Source organism: Xiphophorus hellerii, chromosome 5, assembly GCF_003331165.1.
Source record: "Xiphophorus hellerii strain 12219 chromosome 5, Xiphophorus_hellerii-4.1, whole genome shotgun sequence".
Taxonomy (NCBI): domain Eukaryota; kingdom Metazoa; phylum Chordata; class Actinopteri; order Cyprinodontiformes; family Poeciliidae; genus Xiphophorus; species Xiphophorus hellerii.
Window position 1 is genome coordinate 20,185,736 of NC_045676.1, and position 18,145 is coordinate 20,203,880.

The 18,145-nt window shown below is 40.5% G+C and overlaps 1 protein-coding gene across 7 annotated transcripts in view; it reads right to left on the reverse strand.

Moving 5' to 3' along the window:
- Positions 1 to 259: 259 nt before the first annotated feature.
- htt (huntingtin) overlaps positions 260 to 18,145 on the reverse strand; it is a 39,300-nt gene continuing 21,414 nt past the window's right edge. For 5 of the 7 annotated variants that reach the window (XM_032563916.1, XM_032563912.1, XM_032563911.1 and 2 more), the window contains 27 exons: positions 17,842 to 18,067; positions 17,542 to 17,686; positions 17,167 to 17,346; positions 16,877 to 17,053; positions 16,666 to 16,742; positions 16,436 to 16,571; positions 16,214 to 16,336; positions 15,876 to 16,083; positions 15,084 to 15,229; positions 14,261 to 14,438; positions 14,048 to 14,146; positions 13,779 to 13,963; positions 13,352 to 13,478; positions 13,115 to 13,218; positions 11,863 to 12,017; positions 11,632 to 11,771; positions 11,470 to 11,552; positions 11,258 to 11,388; positions 11,006 to 11,138; positions 10,191 to 10,346; positions 9,916 to 10,106; positions 9,501 to 9,615; positions 6,737 to 6,950; positions 4,549 to 4,759; positions 4,221 to 4,383; positions 3,822 to 3,982; positions 260 to 2,243 (listed from right to left, as the gene is read on the reverse strand). In XM_032563916.1, coding sequence (XP_032419807.1) covers positions 2,030 to 2,243; positions 3,822 to 3,982; positions 4,221 to 4,383; positions 4,549 to 4,759; positions 6,737 to 6,950; positions 9,501 to 9,615; positions 9,916 to 10,106; positions 10,191 to 10,346; positions 11,006 to 11,138; positions 11,258 to 11,388; positions 11,470 to 11,552; positions 11,632 to 11,771; positions 11,863 to 12,017; positions 13,115 to 13,218; positions 13,352 to 13,478; positions 13,779 to 13,963; positions 14,048 to 14,146; positions 14,261 to 14,438; positions 15,084 to 15,229; positions 15,876 to 16,083; positions 16,214 to 16,336; positions 16,436 to 16,571; positions 16,666 to 16,742; positions 16,877 to 17,053; positions 17,167 to 17,346; positions 17,542 to 17,686; positions 17,842 to 18,067 — 4,178 coding nt within the window. In that variant the 3' untranslated portion in view covers positions 260 to 2,029. The remainder of the gene's footprint in view (positions 2,244 to 3,821; positions 3,983 to 4,220; positions 4,384 to 4,548; positions 4,760 to 6,736; positions 6,951 to 9,500; positions 9,616 to 9,915; positions 10,107 to 10,190; positions 10,347 to 11,005; positions 11,139 to 11,257; positions 11,389 to 11,469; positions 11,553 to 11,631; positions 11,772 to 11,862; positions 12,018 to 13,114; positions 13,219 to 13,351; positions 13,479 to 13,778; positions 13,964 to 14,047; positions 14,147 to 14,260; positions 14,439 to 15,083; positions 15,230 to 15,875; positions 16,084 to 16,213; positions 16,337 to 16,435; positions 16,572 to 16,665; positions 16,743 to 16,876; positions 17,054 to 17,166; positions 17,347 to 17,541; positions 17,687 to 17,841; positions 18,068 to 18,145) is intronic. The other 2 variants (XM_032563913.1, XM_032563914.1) reach the window with 2 other exon arrangements.

The following is an 18,145-nucleotide window of genomic DNA, read 5'->3' on the forward strand; positions in this document are numbered from 1 at the left end:
AACAAAATACAAGCTGTATAAAAGAACATACTGACGTTCATCCTAATACTTTCATTAGAAATGAGTAGTTTTGAATACAAATACATCATTTGCATTCTTATAACCCCAGAGGCTGAAAAAGACACTGAAAACAGGACGTAGACAGCTTCAATCTCCTATAGAGAGGCCTCGCATTGGAATTTACCCAACAGCTGCAGCAGACTCCTTTACTGTCTGAATACATTATTTTAACTTGACCAGAGGAAACCAGTCATAGCTGTCAAGGTTGGAAATGGCTAGGATCTTTTATTAAGTGCATAAGGGGGGGGAAAAAAGCACTGAACATGTACACAACTTCAAGTTTTTTCCGTAACGGTCGAGTGTGGTTGATATTGGTGTAATATTTATGTCAGAGACAAAATATTTAAAGCTTGAAAAATAAAGAAAACTGTGTTCATGTGGCATTGCTACACTTTTCTTTTGATTTGTCGAAGCTGCTGTCGGCCTCTGAGGTCCCCTTTGGATTGTGTTGCATCTCTTCCACTCAACGGTATCCACAAAAATACAACATTAAACACAGCAGTAACGTTAGCATGCAGTCAGTGTACAGGACACGTTGAGTCTCGTCTAAGGCAAGTGTATCTACAGAGCACAGTCACAGGCAGCTTGAAGTCTTTAATAAGCTTGTATGTTTTCTGCATTCACTGACTTTTACATTATATTTTGTGTGCTGTGTTGAGACAGTGTGGACACACATCTTTACATAGTTCTTATTTTTTATCATGCACCATGGCTTTCAGATTACTGTACAGTTGAATTTATTTTTTTTTTTTTACATATATCTTTTTTCTCTTTTTTTTTTTAACATAATAAGAAGATAGCTCCATGTAAGACTGGAAACTACTTCCAGTTTAATGACAATAATAAAGTCACACCCAACATCCTGAGACTTAAAAAAGTAGAAGTAATTGGGCAGGTGGAATCATTCAGATCTGCAGTTAATAAAAAAAAAGTTGATAGATTTGAGTGAATTCATAAAATCATAAGAAGAAATTCTTTACACCCACCTGCAACTGGATTTAAAAAAAAAAAAAAAGGCAAGAAAGGATTTTGGTATTTTTCTTACTGAACAGTTTGACGACATAAATTGGGGGGATTTAAACTGTTAAAATGATACAACTTTCACAAAACCTGACCTTAAATTATGCCCGGCATTTACCCGTTTCACTTTTTGACTCTATGTGAACCATCCAGAGTAGGTATGGCCTCTTGCTGAAATAAGTTACACTTTCTGCAGTGAGAAGTACGTCTCAAGTTCCCCGCTTCGATATAACGAGAGGGCGAGGGAGAACAGGACATAATGATTAGCAATCTTACATAGAAACTAGTTATCTTTTTGCTTTCTGCATGTCTGGATAAACACAAACACACAACTCAAATATAGAATTTTTAACAACATTAAGCAGACGTCTCTGACCCTTGTGTGTCAGCCTCATTTTCAAAGTCCCAACTAAGCACTTTTTACCAAAATTCACTGAAAAATAGATGCATTGAAACTTTAAATATAGCAAATACTTTGTCTCTATTTAACTTTACTGACATCACAATACTTAAGCAAGTCCTAAGAGCAAAGAAACAAAGCCGTTTTGTATTTGATTTACATTATCTTCTGTTTGTTTTTAAAGAAAAAGGTGCTGCTGTGTGGGGAGGAATCTGCCAGAGCTTCAACCCGCGTCCTTCACATCTAGTCAGGGGCTTCCTCTTCCAGAATTCAGCATTATGTACATTTAACAGACCTAAAGTCTCATTCTTCATTTTTACGCACCCGAACGCCACTGAGCTCGCACTTGTGGGTTCAGCGGTTTACATTTTTCAAAGCTGAAAGCGGGGAGAGAGAAATGAGGCTTCAGTAGCTCAGGTTGGATAAACATCCTGTTCTTTCCCACCACCGCAATTTATCAGGGAGCCGAACATGCAGATTCAATTACTCATCTCTCTAATTCACTTTGCCTACTCGGCCTTCTCTCTGCGCCTGACTGTCTGCTGCCCTTCAGAGCGATGCTTCCTGGTGGATGGACTGCAGACAGCCCAGCAGCTGGTGGTAGGGGCTCCCCGGCGATGCCACCGTCTCAAACACCGACTGAAAGGCCCTGCGGTCCAGCTCCTCGTCGATCTGGTGCCGATAGAAATCCATGGCGACCAGGCAGAACAGATTGACGTCCACCGTCTCACTGGACCCCATCCGGCTGATCACATGTGGAAGACTGGTTAAAGGAGCAGGAAGTTAAGGACGACAAATCACAACATTTGAACAGCAAGAGAGTTCAGACCGAGCTGCTTTAAACAGAAATCTGGGAGAGGGTTGTTTAACTCTTAACGCAGTTAGGAGGTGGAGAGTGTCCCAGTAGGACATTACGCTGCTAAACTAACCTTTTCCATAGTAATGAAATCAACAAATTACTGACTGAATGAAGAACTCGTGTGATTTGAGAAAATTGTTCATCTTGATATAAGATGAGCATCATGACAACAACTGTACTGGCCAATTACTGAGACTAAAAATTGCTGTCTAGTCCTTCTTGATGAAGAGAGAAACTTTAATTATTTCACGGCTGTATGAAGCAGAGAAGTGTTAAATAACCCTTCATCAGACTCCTGCTGCACACTGTTGGCCAGTACGCTGAAATAAGAAAGAAAATTTTCTTGTTACAATTTTAAAACCATGGGAACACTACCCATCGCACTTTGCTGCTATTCTTCTGACTCAACGGTTTGTCATCTCTTGTGACAATGTAGTGAAAATCATGCAACAATGTTTTCCAGCCGACTGTGAATTTCACAGAATCTCCTAAAGATGCTGAAAGTGGATGAGGTAAAAGATAAAGTTTTGATTTCCTTAAACAAAATAACAAGACAGCAAATTTACTTTGCTGTTTTGCTTGGAAGGCTCAATATCAAGCAACAAATTCTTTTTGCCAGGGCTCTTTGCTGCTCTGTATTATGGAAATTGTAATTTTGCCAGAGAGTCATAAAACAATTTCTAGTAGAACAAACTATTTCTGCCAGATAATTTCTTAAGTGAAAAAAAATACAAGAACTAAGATGAAAAATACTTTCAAATACTTCAAAAGTGATTATATTTCAAAATAAATCAAATGATTCTTTAAGAAAGCTAAATGGACTGAACTTATATAGTGCTTTTCCGGTCATTTTGACCACCTAAAGCATTTGATACGAGTCTATTTGCACACACACATACACACAGATCTGTACGCAACGTGGGGCAAAGTGTCTTACCCTGGATTTTTACTCAGGTATATCAAATAATAAAAGCTTCTATATAATTGTAGAAGTCAATGTTTAAAAAAGTGTATTATTCTGTTTTTTGTAAGTAATATGCTACTGGGAAGCTGTTATTTTTACTGACGGTGCTCATACTGTGAGAACCTCCCACCTGGTTAGCGTGTGTAACCCGCATCAAGTTTACAGGCAACATTAACTGAATCTTGTAGATTATTTGATCAACACCAAAGAAACCAAACAGAGACCAGAGTCCAGTTACGATATGAAGTTCCAGAAAAAGCCTAAAAGGATGAGTTTGAATTGATTGACTGGACCCAAGATGTACTCTTCTCCTTTCATGTTTTAAGGAGCTTTGATCTCTAATGGTCAGCCAGTCTTCCTCTCCATCTGTTTAAATACAAGATGGCTGATGATGTAAAAATTGATTATGAAAAATAGTCAGAATATTCCAGCAGTGGGCTGTAATAATTCCCCAGGACAAAATGGAAAAATAATCACTGTCTTATTCATTAGCTCTACCCCACATCATGTAAGGATACAGGGCAGAGATCCACTGGGAGGTGGAAGCAGAGACAAAGAAGCAGGACAGGCTCCACATGGCCATGGCTACTGGTGTCCTCTGAGTGAAGTTGGACAAAGACAGCAGCACCCAGTCGCGTACCATGGAAGACTGGCCAGTGGCGTGGAGCGTCTGGAAAACCTGGGCAGCGTCACAATGGAGACAGGAAAAAACAGATGAGAGTGAAACAAGAAAATGTACCAATGGGAGGAGGAGGAGTCCAACAACATGATACGATTATTTTTCTAATGTGTGTTAAAGAAATTGCTTTCTTTAAAGTGGATTTAAAGAAATATTAATCGTGAAAGAACCTTTGATTAATCCAGCTCTAGAAAAGAACATAATGGGTTTGATTTTATTCCTTTGCCTCGTTGCTGACCTTGTAGACAACAGTGGCCATGAATTGTGGGTACGGCTGCTGATTGGACAGGAACTCTCCAATGACTTTGTTCATGACGTCCTGTGGAGGGAAGAAGTCGTCCAGAAACTGGGGCAAAATCCTCGACACGACCCGAGCCTCACTGGGCAAACCCTTCCTGATCCTGCAGGAACGGGACAGAATAATATGGACAGAATATTATATAAAAACCAACAGGTGTCCTCTGGACACAATGTCCAATTATTGGCTATTTACTTTCTACTTACTTTTGTTTTAACAAATGCTGTGTATGTATTATACAGTAATTCGGAAAATGAAAAAGTTTTACCTGTCAAAGAGCACGGAGACCCTCTCCATGGCGACAATGACCGACTCGCTGTCCGGGGCCTGCGGGTCAGAGTGGGCGGGGCGGCTGGCAGGGCTGGCTTTCTCCTTGCCTGAGGAGAAACCAACATGACCCGCCGTGACGCCAACCGCCTCCGCAACAGAGTCAACCTGACCTCTAACCCCTGTCGCATCTGAACAGGACGCGAGCACCGCTGAGAGGGCGAGAGGGATGGGTGGCGCCGGTTGAAACCGGGAGGGGGAAAAGTTAGAGTGGGGCTTGCAACCGTGATCACACGACTCAGAATGTTGAACAGCAAAACCCAAAAGAAAAAACTGAGTTTCTGTGAGCGTTAATATTGGAGAGTTTCAGTAAGAGACTAGTCAGAAACTGCTTTGCTCATAAGATACGACTCATAACATACTTGCAAAAGTATTACTACCACTTGAACTTTAACATTTTGTGACATTATAACCACAAATTGTCAGTGTATTTTATTCAGACTTTACGTGATAGCCCTTTAAGAGTGCATTATTGAGAAGTGGATCGTAAAGAATGCATCGTTTTATTTATTCTTCCACAAATACAAATCTTAAAATATTTCAGTTCCCCCGAATCAAAACTTTGCACCACCTGAAGAATAACAGTGGCAGGTGTTTTAGGTGAGTTTTACCAGATACAGTTTAGGAAAAGTTTTGTTCATTCTTCTCCTCAAAATGGCAATAGTTCAGTCAGATTGGAGAGTATCAGTATCTGAATATCAGTTTTCTAGTCTTGGATCTATATAAAGTCCATTGGTTCTATATCTGGACTTTAACCGGGACTTTCTATCTAAGGACTAAACTCAAACCCTTCCTCAACAGCTCTGCTTGTTTAGGGTTGTTGTCCTTCAAAGTGGGGATGGTATTTTCAGGGTGATTCAGTGTTATTTTAATTACCACATAAAGCTTTTTGATTGTAAGCCAAATAGTCCTCTACATGCCATTTCTGTTAATAATGTTCTCCTTACCTGGCATGTTCAGCATACCTGGCATCTCTCAGTGTAATTTACTCACAAGTTTTTAGTTATTAAGTGAATTTGGAAGTCGATAGCTTCCACTGGGTTTTTATTGGGGGTATTAAAGAAGTCTGATTACTAAAAAAAGCCAAGAAATTTCAGGTTTAACATAGAAACATTAATTATTTTCTGTGTTGAACTATCACATAAAATCCCAATAAAATATATACAATTAGTGGTTTTCATGTTACAAAATGTAAAAAAAAAAAAAAAAAGTTAGTGGGTAAGAATATGAATACTTTTACAAGATACCGTAAAGCATAAAGGATATATGCAAAAATTAAGTCTGCATATGCAAAAGCGAGAACGTAATCTCAGAATCTGCGAGTTTGCGTTGAGCAAAGGAGAAATATTTGTGCCATTAGCACATATTAAAAAAATTATCTATGGTTAGTAGGGGCTACTGCAGGGGTTAGAGGTCAGACATACTTTAGATATACAATTGCTAAAACATGCAGGAAGCAAGAAGGTAAGAGTATGTGATGATTACTGATGATTACTACTGGTTGAGATAATTAAAGATCTTTTATAAAGAGATAAACATACAAAGACAATGGTGAAAACATGCAGAGATGGATGGTAGAAGTGGGGGCAGATGGACTGGAGCAGATTTGTGAAGTAGCCAAGTACAATAAATAAATAAATCACAAGTGTTTTCTCAATATTTGCGACCGTAAAACAGCTAATGCTGGATTCATTCCCTGGCTCATAAACTTCAACATCTGTCAACTGATATAATTTGCAAAGCTTGGCTGAAAATACAGTATTACGAATATATTTTATAGTTCAACAATAGACTGAAAATAATATCTGTGTTTTTAATTACCTAATGAAAAGAAATTGTCCAGCAGCTGCTTCACCGTGAGCTCTTTTATCTGTAAGAACATCTGGAGCTACAAAGAGAGCAACCTCAGTGAAGCGTTTTATTCCTATGCTGGATTTCTGCTCTTTATGTTCATATGTTCAACTCATAATTAGACTGTAATGGAAAATCATGTGCGTTAGAAGCAGTGGAGGGACATGCATGCTATTAGTTGGAGTTGAAATAAGAATGAATGCAGAGAATGAAACTGGTGGCATCAGCTCACAGCAATGAAGTGTTCAAGTTGGCGGTCATGTCAAAGCACGGCTTACCGGTGTACATGCAGGTGAGCATGAGGCCCAGGGCGGCCATGGCTCGGTGAGGTGACGGCATGTTGACTCGATCCACGCTGAGCTTGACCAGAGCTTCTCCATCGACGCGGGACAGCTGCTCCGACAGCAGGAGGCGCTCCAGTCCGCGCAGAACGCAGTGATAGATGATGGAGGGAGTGGAGTCCTCGCTGGCTGACACCATCACACCACAGAGCTGCAGAGGACAGGAGCAACAGATGATGCCAAGGGAATCCAATGCTTTGACGTTTTTCAGCGGCGGTCATGATTCCTGCATAATCTGCATAAACATTGAGCAGAGGTCCTTTTGACAATAACAGGAAATACAGTGAGGACATCCTACCGCCCTGGAAACACATTACAAACTCAAACGTCAGTGTATTTTATTGGGAGTTTGTGCAATAAAGTACAAACACAAAGAAGCACAAAGTTGTTTTTTTGGGGGGTTTTTTCAAAAATAAAGGTCTAAAAAGGGCATTAGCGCTATTGATGCTTTACCGCAGCATCATGCACTTTACACTTCAGGCCAAATAAGTAAAGTTTATTCCCATCTGTCTGACCAGAACACACACACTACCTCATGTTTGTTGTGTTTCTGTACAAGACTCATGGCAAACTGGAAATGGGACCACATATAGGGCTGCATGATACAAGAAAAATATATAATTGCCATATTACTGTTGTCAAGTGTATTGATATTGATTGTGAAAAGATTTAATATCACAAAGGATCTATGCTTTGTGATAGATGTTACATTTAAGCAGCAAGACTAACATTGAAATGATAACTGATGTGATATGTTGTGCTGCACAAATTCAGTTTTAATGTGATTTGAAAAAGGTGAGCTTTATTTGTGAATTTAGCGACTTCTGTACAAGATTTTAGGACTGCACTGACAGGGTAGGCCTGTCACGATAGCAAATTTTGCTGAGCGATTAATTGTCTCAAAAAATTATTGCGATAAACGATAATATTGTTTGAAGATCTTTTTACACTGATTTAATGGAAATGACGTAATAATGCATGTGATTTCCTGCCAAAGATAGATACACTTTATTTTCAAAAGAATATTTAACACTGGAGCTGATAAACAAAATAAACAAAGCAACCAAAAACAAAATGGATTCTCAGTCTCCATTAACAAAAAATGTACTTGATAAAAACTAAACAACATAAAGCCAAAGTGGAAATAAATACTGCATTCAACCAAAAGAGTGCAGATTATGAAGTCTGTATATTATGTTGCCCTTCAGTAATAATTAGATTTAAATAGAGAAGATGGGCACAACGACTACCTGATGCAATAGTTCACACTACATGATTTTTTGCTCCTATTTTTCCCTTTACAACAATCTTAAAACGTTGATCTTTCTAAGATTGTGTGGTGTGTTACGGTAGATCGTCGTTGCCGCTCCGATCTAAATCAGGGATTTTCCCCGACTGGGATCTTAACGCAGCCTGTTGAAAGTGACAGGCAGCCAATCAGAAAGCGCGGATTCTCCTCCGTGTTTTCTGAGGGGAAATTACGTCGGGGAATCCCAAACAGCTGACAGGCGCAACACGAAGTCCAGCCGACGTGGAAACAACATTAATGTTTATTCAACATGCAAAGAATATAGAAATGACAAGAGGAGGAGTTGGAGCGAAATTGCTGCCGCAGTTGATAAACCCGGTAACTTTTCAGCTGTTCTTCGTTAACGTGACGTAAATAGGTTCTAATGATTTTCATTCAGGCAGGACTTTACGCTGACACTAGCCACATGCATTGCAGGTAGATTGTAGTAAAGCATTGATTAATGCCTGGTTTTAAAATTAGTTAACTGGACTTGTAGCCATTATTTTGTGCCCATTGTTGGACACCACACGGCAGGAATGAACCCGATCGAACCGTTATACCTAGGATTTCTGTCGGCTCATGTGTGATCTGTCAGGTTTTGAAAATGGGCCGACAGCTCTAAGATCGTGTAGTCTGCGCTGGGCTTTACACTGAGGAAATGAGGAAGGGAGGAGTCAGTGGAGAGCACCGGAGTTGAGCCTTTTTTCATTCGGTGTCATTAACAGAAAGAGAAAAAGGTCGGGAGAGACGATATAATTGAAATGACGTCGATAGTTTTAATTTATTGTACGATTAATCGATTTATCGTTTATCGCGACAGGCCTATGACAGGGTTTCTGCAGGTTTTACACACTCACATTTTAAACATTTTAAGACATTTTCAAAATCAATATACATATAAATAGAATTTAAGACCTGTATCACAAGAGAAATGTACAAACTTCATTCAGCCAACTTGGGATAAATTTGCACTAACCCGTGATAGACGCATGGGTATATCACGCGTCTATCTAGCTTACCAAACTAGTTAGCTAGTTAGTTAGCCAGCGAGGGTATTAGCAGCTAGCCTCAAGAACGAGATGAAGATGACTGAGTGTGACGCAAACGTTTGAATGGCAGAAAAGTGAAAAAGAGAAAGAAAATACATACAATATACAAGATAAAATAATTCTGTCAAGACAAACTTTAAGACCTGTGATGAACATAAATGCCAACTTACTTTTAAAATTAAATTTAAGACCTTACTTTTAGATACATTGATATAAGACTTTTAAAGACTTTAAGGATAAGCGGACACTCTGTCTAAAAAAAAAAAAAACATTTAAAAAAAAGCATGAAATGTGTATCTTTGTTCACACTGAGGAAAATATTACGCTTATTCAATTTAACTTTATTCATCTTCCATCTTACTTGTATAACTGCAGCCATAAACTCAGCTCCAACATCCAGAGGGTAGTTCTCCATCATGTAGAAGGCCACTGCACACATCACCAACACATGCTGCTGGTTATGCAGGTTCACACAGCTGCAGAACAGAGACACAAAGCAAGCAGGCAGAAATTACAGAGATGTGAGTGAAATGTCAACAGCAGCATCTTGAGGAAAAAAGAAGCACCGATTTATTTCTTCTATTATGTTATTACGCTGGATTAAAAAGAAACTAATTGAATAATAGATCCTCTTATATTACAGGGGGAGGAGGATTAACACAGTGACATTAAACACTTTGGCTCCCCGAGAGTCTTTCATCACGGCTTAAAGTCATCAGAGATGAACTGAGGTCAGCGTCTGTGTGTGTGTGTTTTAGAAGGAGAGCAACACTCACTGAGCAATGGCCTTGAGGTTTGACAGAAGGTACTCAGAGACTGTGGGGATGAGCTGTTTAGCCGTGTCATCCAGCAGGTCACACTCCAACACATAGAGCACCCCGTGTAGAGCCCCCATGCGGCTGGGCAGGTGGGTGCTGCGCAGCGTCGTCTCCAGCAGGCGACACACCGGCTCGGCTATTGCTTTGTCCTGGAAATGTCCGAGCAGTTATCAGAGTCAGGGAGCAGTCGGCAGCAGCCTGAACGGCCTCCAGCGGCATCCCGACCCACTCACCATGCCCAGCACGGCAGCAGCCTTACAGATGGCGGGCACCAGGTACTGATTCAGGATCTCGTCTTCGGGCGGGTGAAGCTTCTGAAGCTCCAGCAGGGTGGAGAACATCATGTCAAACTGGTTCCTCTCTGTGAACAAGTCCGACACCGCCAGCAGCTGCAGAGAAAAACACAACACTGATTAAAGCCTGGAGAAGCATTTCTCCCAGGAGATGCAGATGCATCTTAGTACATTTAAATGTATAGATAGAAAAAAGGAATTTAACTTGTAGCATACATCTTTATTATTTCATTTCATCCTTTATTTGAACAATCAAAATGAAAATGGAATACATATATTGACGTAGAAAAAAAACAATGCAAGTTGTTCTACAGGAATAGGATGAAGTCTTATATTCCCTCCTACAATTAGGAATTATGCACAACACCGAACATTTCCCCTTATTTAGCAATGATCTTTTGTTTATTGTACATTTTTCTAAATCAGAAATCAGCCTTTTACTGGTATGTAATATCATAATTCTCTGAGAAACTACATCTTGAGTTTTTATTACCCGTTAGCCTCAATCAACAAAATTTACAAAACCAAACACATCAAACACATTACTCTGTGTGTGTTGAATACATAAGCAGGTTTGTACTTCAGATTTCTTGATATCCAGATAAACGCAGACTTTTGTTTTCACCATAGAGCAAAAATGGCTGTATAAGTTTCACCTTTAAATCAGAAACAATAGACTCTTCTTATTTAATTTAGTTGAACAGGTCTTTTAGCTGAGCTAATGAGAAGATATCTACTGGTGGTTTCCAGCTTACCGATCGGACCACTTCACTGAGGAGGATGGTGGGCGTCCTCCTGTTGCTGGGAGAGCCTGGGATCAACCACTGGCTGTAGAGCTCCAGAAGAAACTGGGAACATGAATGAATGTCTACACCTGCACGGTGCTTCCTGAAAGCACAAAACACGGGTTTAGAGTGTGGATGGTTCTCTGGAGAAGGACGTTTTATCTACACAACAATCCCTCAAAACAGAAAAATCAATAACAGATAGTAAAAACTCAAACGGACCTTGAATTTATAGGCGATACAGGTGGGGAGGTTGGCACTGGAGTGTCTGCTTCGTCTTCTTCATCCTCACCCCATTCTTCCTCCCTAAGAGGAGTGATGTTATTACCTAACCAGACTGAATGGATGGAGACCTGGAGAGGACACATGCCAAATAAAACACACATTAGCAACTGACATCGTATTCCTCAAGCATTACTATTTCCTCGTCATACCTGCCCCAGTTTGTAATCCATGTTGCCCAACTCCCTCTCTGTGTTGATCTGAAGCAGCAACTTCTCATGGCTGATCAGCGTGCCTGCCGAAAGCAATCAGGTGAAAAAAGGTATTCGGACATTTTCCAGAGCAGAACAGGGTCAGTCTGGAAGGAGGGCTACCTGCAGAAGCAGCTGAAAGTGAGGGCACAGGGTCCCAGGCGTGGTACGGGTGGTGTGTACTGACGTTGTCCCTCTTTGACACTAGAGCCTGAATTTCTCGCTCCACTTCACCTCGAATCACAGCGAGTTTCCTTCCAAACCTGGACAGGGAGAAAACGCCATCCATGAATGACCCTGTCTGATAGTTAAGACTCCCTGTGATCAGACAGATAGAAATGAGTACAAAGTTACCGTGTTTCCAGAGCTTTAAGACTTTTGTTTCGGGGCTGCTGTTCCAGACAGCTGACTGCAGGGTTGCCAGCAGTGGGCAGGGTCATGGCACTCAGCACCAAGCTGGTGATAGCCTGCACTGCTAACACGTTTAACTGGGTACGCTCCAGGTCCTCCTGGAAAACGGATGAAGAGGGAATAAAAGACAAATTCTTTACACCTCTCATTCTTGTCATATTAAAATCATACACGTTAAGAATTCTTTATTAAGATTTTATGTGACCAGACCAAAACAATTTACAGCCAACTGTTGGAAGGATGTGATACATGGTTTCAAATCCTCTGACTAATAAAAGTCTGAAAATGGTGGCATGCATTTGTATTTCACACCCTCTACTCCGACACCCATAGATACAATCCAGTGAATACAAATGCCTTCAGATGTAACTAAGTGTTTTAATCTCAGCTGTGAGATTAGAATACTTCTCGAGTTTCTCCTTGTAACGAGACGAGCTTTATATCTCGTTATGTCAAATGTCTTGTTTTAACAAAGATATAAAAATGCAGTCCTCTGACAGATTATGACTTGTTAAAAAGGCATAAAGAAGCTCGCTGTGACTCAAATTCTTCTCACCGTTTTGTCCAGATGACCTCTAAAATGTCCATGATGAGTTGCTGTTCTTTTTTTTTTTTTTTTTTTTTTTTTTTTTTTTTTTTTGTAACCCCTCCAGGGGGTCTTTTTGTGGGCTCTAGTGTCCCTTTTTATGAAGTAGGCTGACAGGAAAGGGGGAGGGAGAGGGGGGAAGACATGCGGTAAATGTCGCCGGGTCCGGGAGTCGAACCCGCGACCGCCGCGTCGAGGACTTGAGGCCTCCAAATGTGGGTCGCGCTAACCCCTACGCCACCACGGCACGCCCAATGAGTTGCTGTTCTACTATCTTTCCTATTAAAAGAGAAGATATTTTGCTCTTGAGAAATAAATGTTGCTATAGGTTTTTTTTTAACCTTTAAGTTTTGCACCTTTCTATAATGAGGAACTTTTACAAGATACTGCTCCTGAATTTATTTTTAGGTTTTGGCAGTTTAATGCCTCCGTAATAAACACACCCCATGAGAGTCGCAATAAAATTTGGATATGTAAATTTAGGCAAATCAAACCACATCAATATAAAGCACAACTCTGTGGTCGTCATTCCCCTAAAATTAGCCTGTCCATTTCCTTTCTATACATTACTGCTCAAAAAGAAAAGTTCTTGCTTCCAGCTGCATTGACCTCTTGTTGAGTCTCTTCCTCCTGGTCCATTGTGATTGGTTGAGTGACCAGCACCCCCAGCAGAGTGGCCCAGGTTTCCTCAAACTGAGTCCTATTGCTCCAGCCTGAAGAAAAATCCCAGGTTAGTTACAAAATGTACATTAAAATTCATTTAAAAAACATCAAAGTAAAAATTTTGTCATTATTGTTTTGGAAAGCCCCATATATCCAGTTAATTGTAACTATGCATATCTGTACCCAATGTGTTGATGCGATAAAGGAATTCCCTGAACACGTCCTTTTCCTGCAGGAAGTCAACAGGGATCTCAGGCAGCGTTGTGCCAAATTCTCCACCTGGTTGTGGGGACCAGCCCAGTTTCCAAACCTGAACATGAGTGCACATCGATAGAACAATATCAATTTATTTAAAACCGAAGTGCTGCACAGTATTTTTAAAACCACTGATAAAACATATAATACAAAACAATAAACTAAACAAAAAGGACAAGTAAATTACAACGTTAGGCCTTATGTAAATGCCAAAGAATAAAAATGAGTTTTAAGAAGTTATTTGAAGTGTTCAAGACTACGAGCAGTGACAGCACATGTCCGGTCTCAAACAATACATGCTATCCAGTTATGCATCTAAACTGCAAGACTCATTTTCTTTCTTTCAAACACCAACCAGTGGAGGTACTCTGGTGTAGCTGTTGACCAGAGGCAGGCGTGAAATACTGATGACGATGTTTCGCAACGTCGGCGTGAGGAAAACTGGAAACGCACAGTTCCTCGGGTGACCCAAGGAGAGGATGCTCTGCAGTCCTTCCACCAGTTCTGCCATGATCTCACATGCTTGCCACTCGCATTGGTCTGTAACAAACAGCTATCACTCAGCAGGACCAAAAGACAAAATGCACTAAAACGAAACTACATTATTTCTGAACCACTTCGTACTGTTGAGAAGAGCCGAGTCCAGCTGATCTTCACCGTCTTTTTCTCCTCGAGACTTTTTCTTCTCTGGATGCAGCAGCCGGTCACCAGGATGAACAGCCACTGAAAAGCAAAAATATAAATGTATATTTGTGTGATATATAAATGTGACTGCATATAGAGAGTATAGAAAAAAACAACAGTTGTACAAGAATGCTTTGCAAAAATGCTCCTCACCAGCAGCAATGATAAGGTGCAGACAGTAGATGAGGGAGCAGGTGTACGTCTTGTACTCCAATGTAGAGAGCTTGTTCCACACACAGGGCTGCTGCAGGGCCAGGCACAGGCAGGACAGAGCCCACTGCAGGTCCACGCTGAGGGGCAGCTGGTCCTGAAGCAGCCGCCACACAACCACCTGCACAAACACATTCACACGCACAAATAAAAGACAGGGTTTACTGAATATTTATATACTAATTAAGATTTCTCCAGGCTACACCAAACCAAATTCAAGACTTTTTAAGACCTTTTTTTGGTAGTATTATGAATGGAATTTAAGACCTGCATCAAGGCAGCAATGTACAAAAGAAAATCACAAATCATATGGGTTGGCAACAGAAGCGATTAAGTGGATGAGATGAACGTCGTCCAACCAACTATCAATAAATTTCCATCTAACCGCGATAGACGTAATAACATTTTTTTTTAAAAACAGCTAGCTCGCTTTACCCTGGCTAAAAACTAAATCGAAAACTATACAGAAAGTACAAGATTAAATAGTCCCACCACGACAAAATGTAAGACCTGTGATTAATGTATTTAAGGCCAAATTATTTTTTTTTATTTTTGATTAGGTTTTTTTAAGATCTTAGCTTTAGACAATTGAATTTAAGACTTATAAAGGATGCACAGACACCCCGACTGATATAAAAGGTTAGATTTTTTTTTAAATATAGTATCAGCAATGTCTGGTAGTGTTTCTCAAATCTAACTTCTAGTTAAATTACTCTGAAGTTTTTAAAAGGCTTTCAAACATCTATCATGTTTGTCCTTATTTTACCTCAGCCGCCATGCAGGTGAAAGAGGTGATGAGGTGCTCCTTGTCAGAGGGAATTTGTAGTGATGAAGGCAGCTGATTCACACTCAACAGATACTGGGACAAAGCTCTGCAGAGGGCCAGAACCCTGGGGTAGAAACCCAGCTCATCTGAGGAATAAAGGAACATACAAAGAAGAAACGTCAGAGGACAGTGAATGTTTTATTGTTTTTTTGACAATCAACTAAGATCCATCTTTATTATTTTCCTTATCATTACTAATATAACACAGCACTACATTTTTCTCATTTAATATTATTGTAACCATAATTATCATCATCTTCCAGATAAAAAATATTATGTATTTCCATAGCAAAAATTTTTACAATTATTTTCATATCATATTTAATGATTAGAATTTTTCTATCATTATTATTATTCGTAGTAGTATCAATGTTACTAATATTTTCCTTTTATAATAATTACCACTAATATTAATCATAGTTACTACATTACAGTATCATCATTATAACCATTATTCATCATTATAACCATTACTCATGATGGTTGTGATGATATTTGATGATGTGATATTAGTGATGGTATTTATATCATCACTATTATTTTTGTTAACATCACTGCCAATTCCTCCACAGGCAGTTGGGCTATGCTGTTCTGTAGCGGTGTAGATAATTTTACAACCAGCATTATTATTATTATCACCATTACTTTCAATATAATGGTCATTATTGTTATTATTAACAGTCTAATTTTTAAAGCCCTGCTTCATATTCTGGCTCCTCTCCCACGTCTCACCGTACACATCACCCAGCTGGTTCCAGTACGGCTGGGGGTGAGGTGGCGGCAGGAAGGACTGGTGTGGGGCAGGAAGTGACCCCGTAACCTCTTCTAGCTGATTGAGGGTCACCTGCAGGGCCGTTTCCAACAACAGAGATCCCTGACCCCTGGTTAACCTCTGCACCCCCAAACCCAGGCAGGGACACAACAAGCTGAGATTGAAATCCTGGAAAAACAAAAAGTTGAGATGAAATTAAATTCACTTCTGCAGATTAATATAAATATGAATAATTGCCACTATGATCCACTGGGTGTTTTAAGCCGGTGCTTTGGGTTAACGTAATTGTTTTATTTACCTTGCAGCTCATGACAGAGAAAAGATCAGCAGCAGGTAATTTAGTGAGGAGCTCTGTTGTTTCGAGCAGGGACACATCTCCATGGAGACAGCACTGCGACTTCACCAGAGCAACATACCACTCCTAGAAAAAAAGGAAACGGTTTCCAACAAGATTTTGTTTTTATTTTCCCCATTCTCAAGGACAATTCTGATGTCATTTACTTTCGATAACAATCATTACCTTGTCAGCAACAACCTTTTCAGGGGCTATAGGTGGGTCCCCATCCAGAGGGTGGGACGTGACTGGAGGTGCTGGGCTGCTGGTGTCGGCAACAGTGGCTCTGAACCTGTCCAGCAGGGAGTAGAACCTCTGATGCCTGCCGCGGGAAAACAGAGGAGACAACATTATTCTTAGATTTGTTTCTTTCCTTATTTAAAAACAATAAAACTGAACCACGTGTGAAAGAATACCTTTGAGCTAGTCCGCTGGTCTGGAGGTATTCCTGAATTCTCTCCAGTTCCTCCACAGGCAGCTGGGCTATGCTGTTCTGTAGAAGTGTAAATATGGAAACAATCAGGCCACTGCTCCATTATAACATTGTTTTAAATAAAAAAAGTTGACCTCTTAGTATTTATTTTCATTACACTTCTACAACACATTTCCTGCTGCTCTGGATCTTACCTGCAGCGTCTCAGCCAGCAACATTTCCACTCTTCGGCACGCCAGCGTGTCCACCATGCGAGCCAAAACCCTGAACGGCGTGTTGAGCAGCTTGTCCACATAAAGCATGAGCAGAGAACCAGACTGACTCAAGTGGATGCCTTCCAAACACTGTAAAGTCTTCTTTAACATGGTGGGCTATGGATTTAAGAAAAGCAAAGTAAATAAGGAAAACGGGGAAGTAGTAAATAAAATAATGTAGATTTTCAGCAGAGGAGAAGAAGGAGGAAAAAGGACGTTTTTAATCTTACAGTGGGGAGATTGTCGCATCGAGACTGGATCGCCTGAATGAAGAGGCCGCTGGCGGCAGAGTTGCGGTGGACAGCGCTGATGAAATCTTGTACTGGAGGCTCATGGGAAAGACCGATGAGGTCACGCACATGGTTGACGATCAGCCAGGTCAAATGCTCCGAGTCGTGGAGATTCTGACACTAAAAAGTAACGCAATTTAGCAAAAAAATTGGATCCACTTTCTGCCACAGACTCCAAGAGTCTAAAGGTGACATCTTATGCTTCCTTGAACAGATTAGGATGCAGGCTATACAAAAGACTTTTACTACTTACTCTTTTTTTTTGCACAAAAGCATACTTAGATAATGATATTTTAATAATAGTTGTATTCTCACCACGTAGTCACAGAAGAGAATCAGAGCTCCCCTGCGTACAATCTCCCTGTTGACCATTGCTAACCGGGACTCTGGTTTTTCTTCCTCTTGTCCTTCACCAGAGGAGTGTGGACTTAGCAGCTTTGTGCATGAGAGGCTGTGACCTCTGACAAGGAGGGGGGAAAATGCACAGCAAGAAAGTGTGTCTTTTAATAAATTCATACAATGAACCACAGCGTCATAGCTTTTAATCAGTTCATTTACAGAACATTTATGAGAGTGATACTATAAAGTAAAGGATCCCATCTTGTTTCTCCTCACCTGGGAGTCTGATGAACCTCGGCCCACCACGAATAGTTAGTGTAGTTAATGATGAGAAGCACCTGGCACCACAGCAGCACCAAAGGCGGGTGGGTGGTGACGAGGCTCTGCACCATGCTGTTCAGCCCCTCTAAAGGGTAGTAGAGGCCGGCCTCCTGACCCGGCTGTCCGCTGCCCTCGCCCTTCAGGAGCCGACTGGCTGCAGCCGTGATCCTGCGAAACATTCCTGGAAACACAAAAGTTGAGACGCACTTTGTGAATTTCATTGTAAAAACATGAGACATACTTTTTACAAACTTTAACT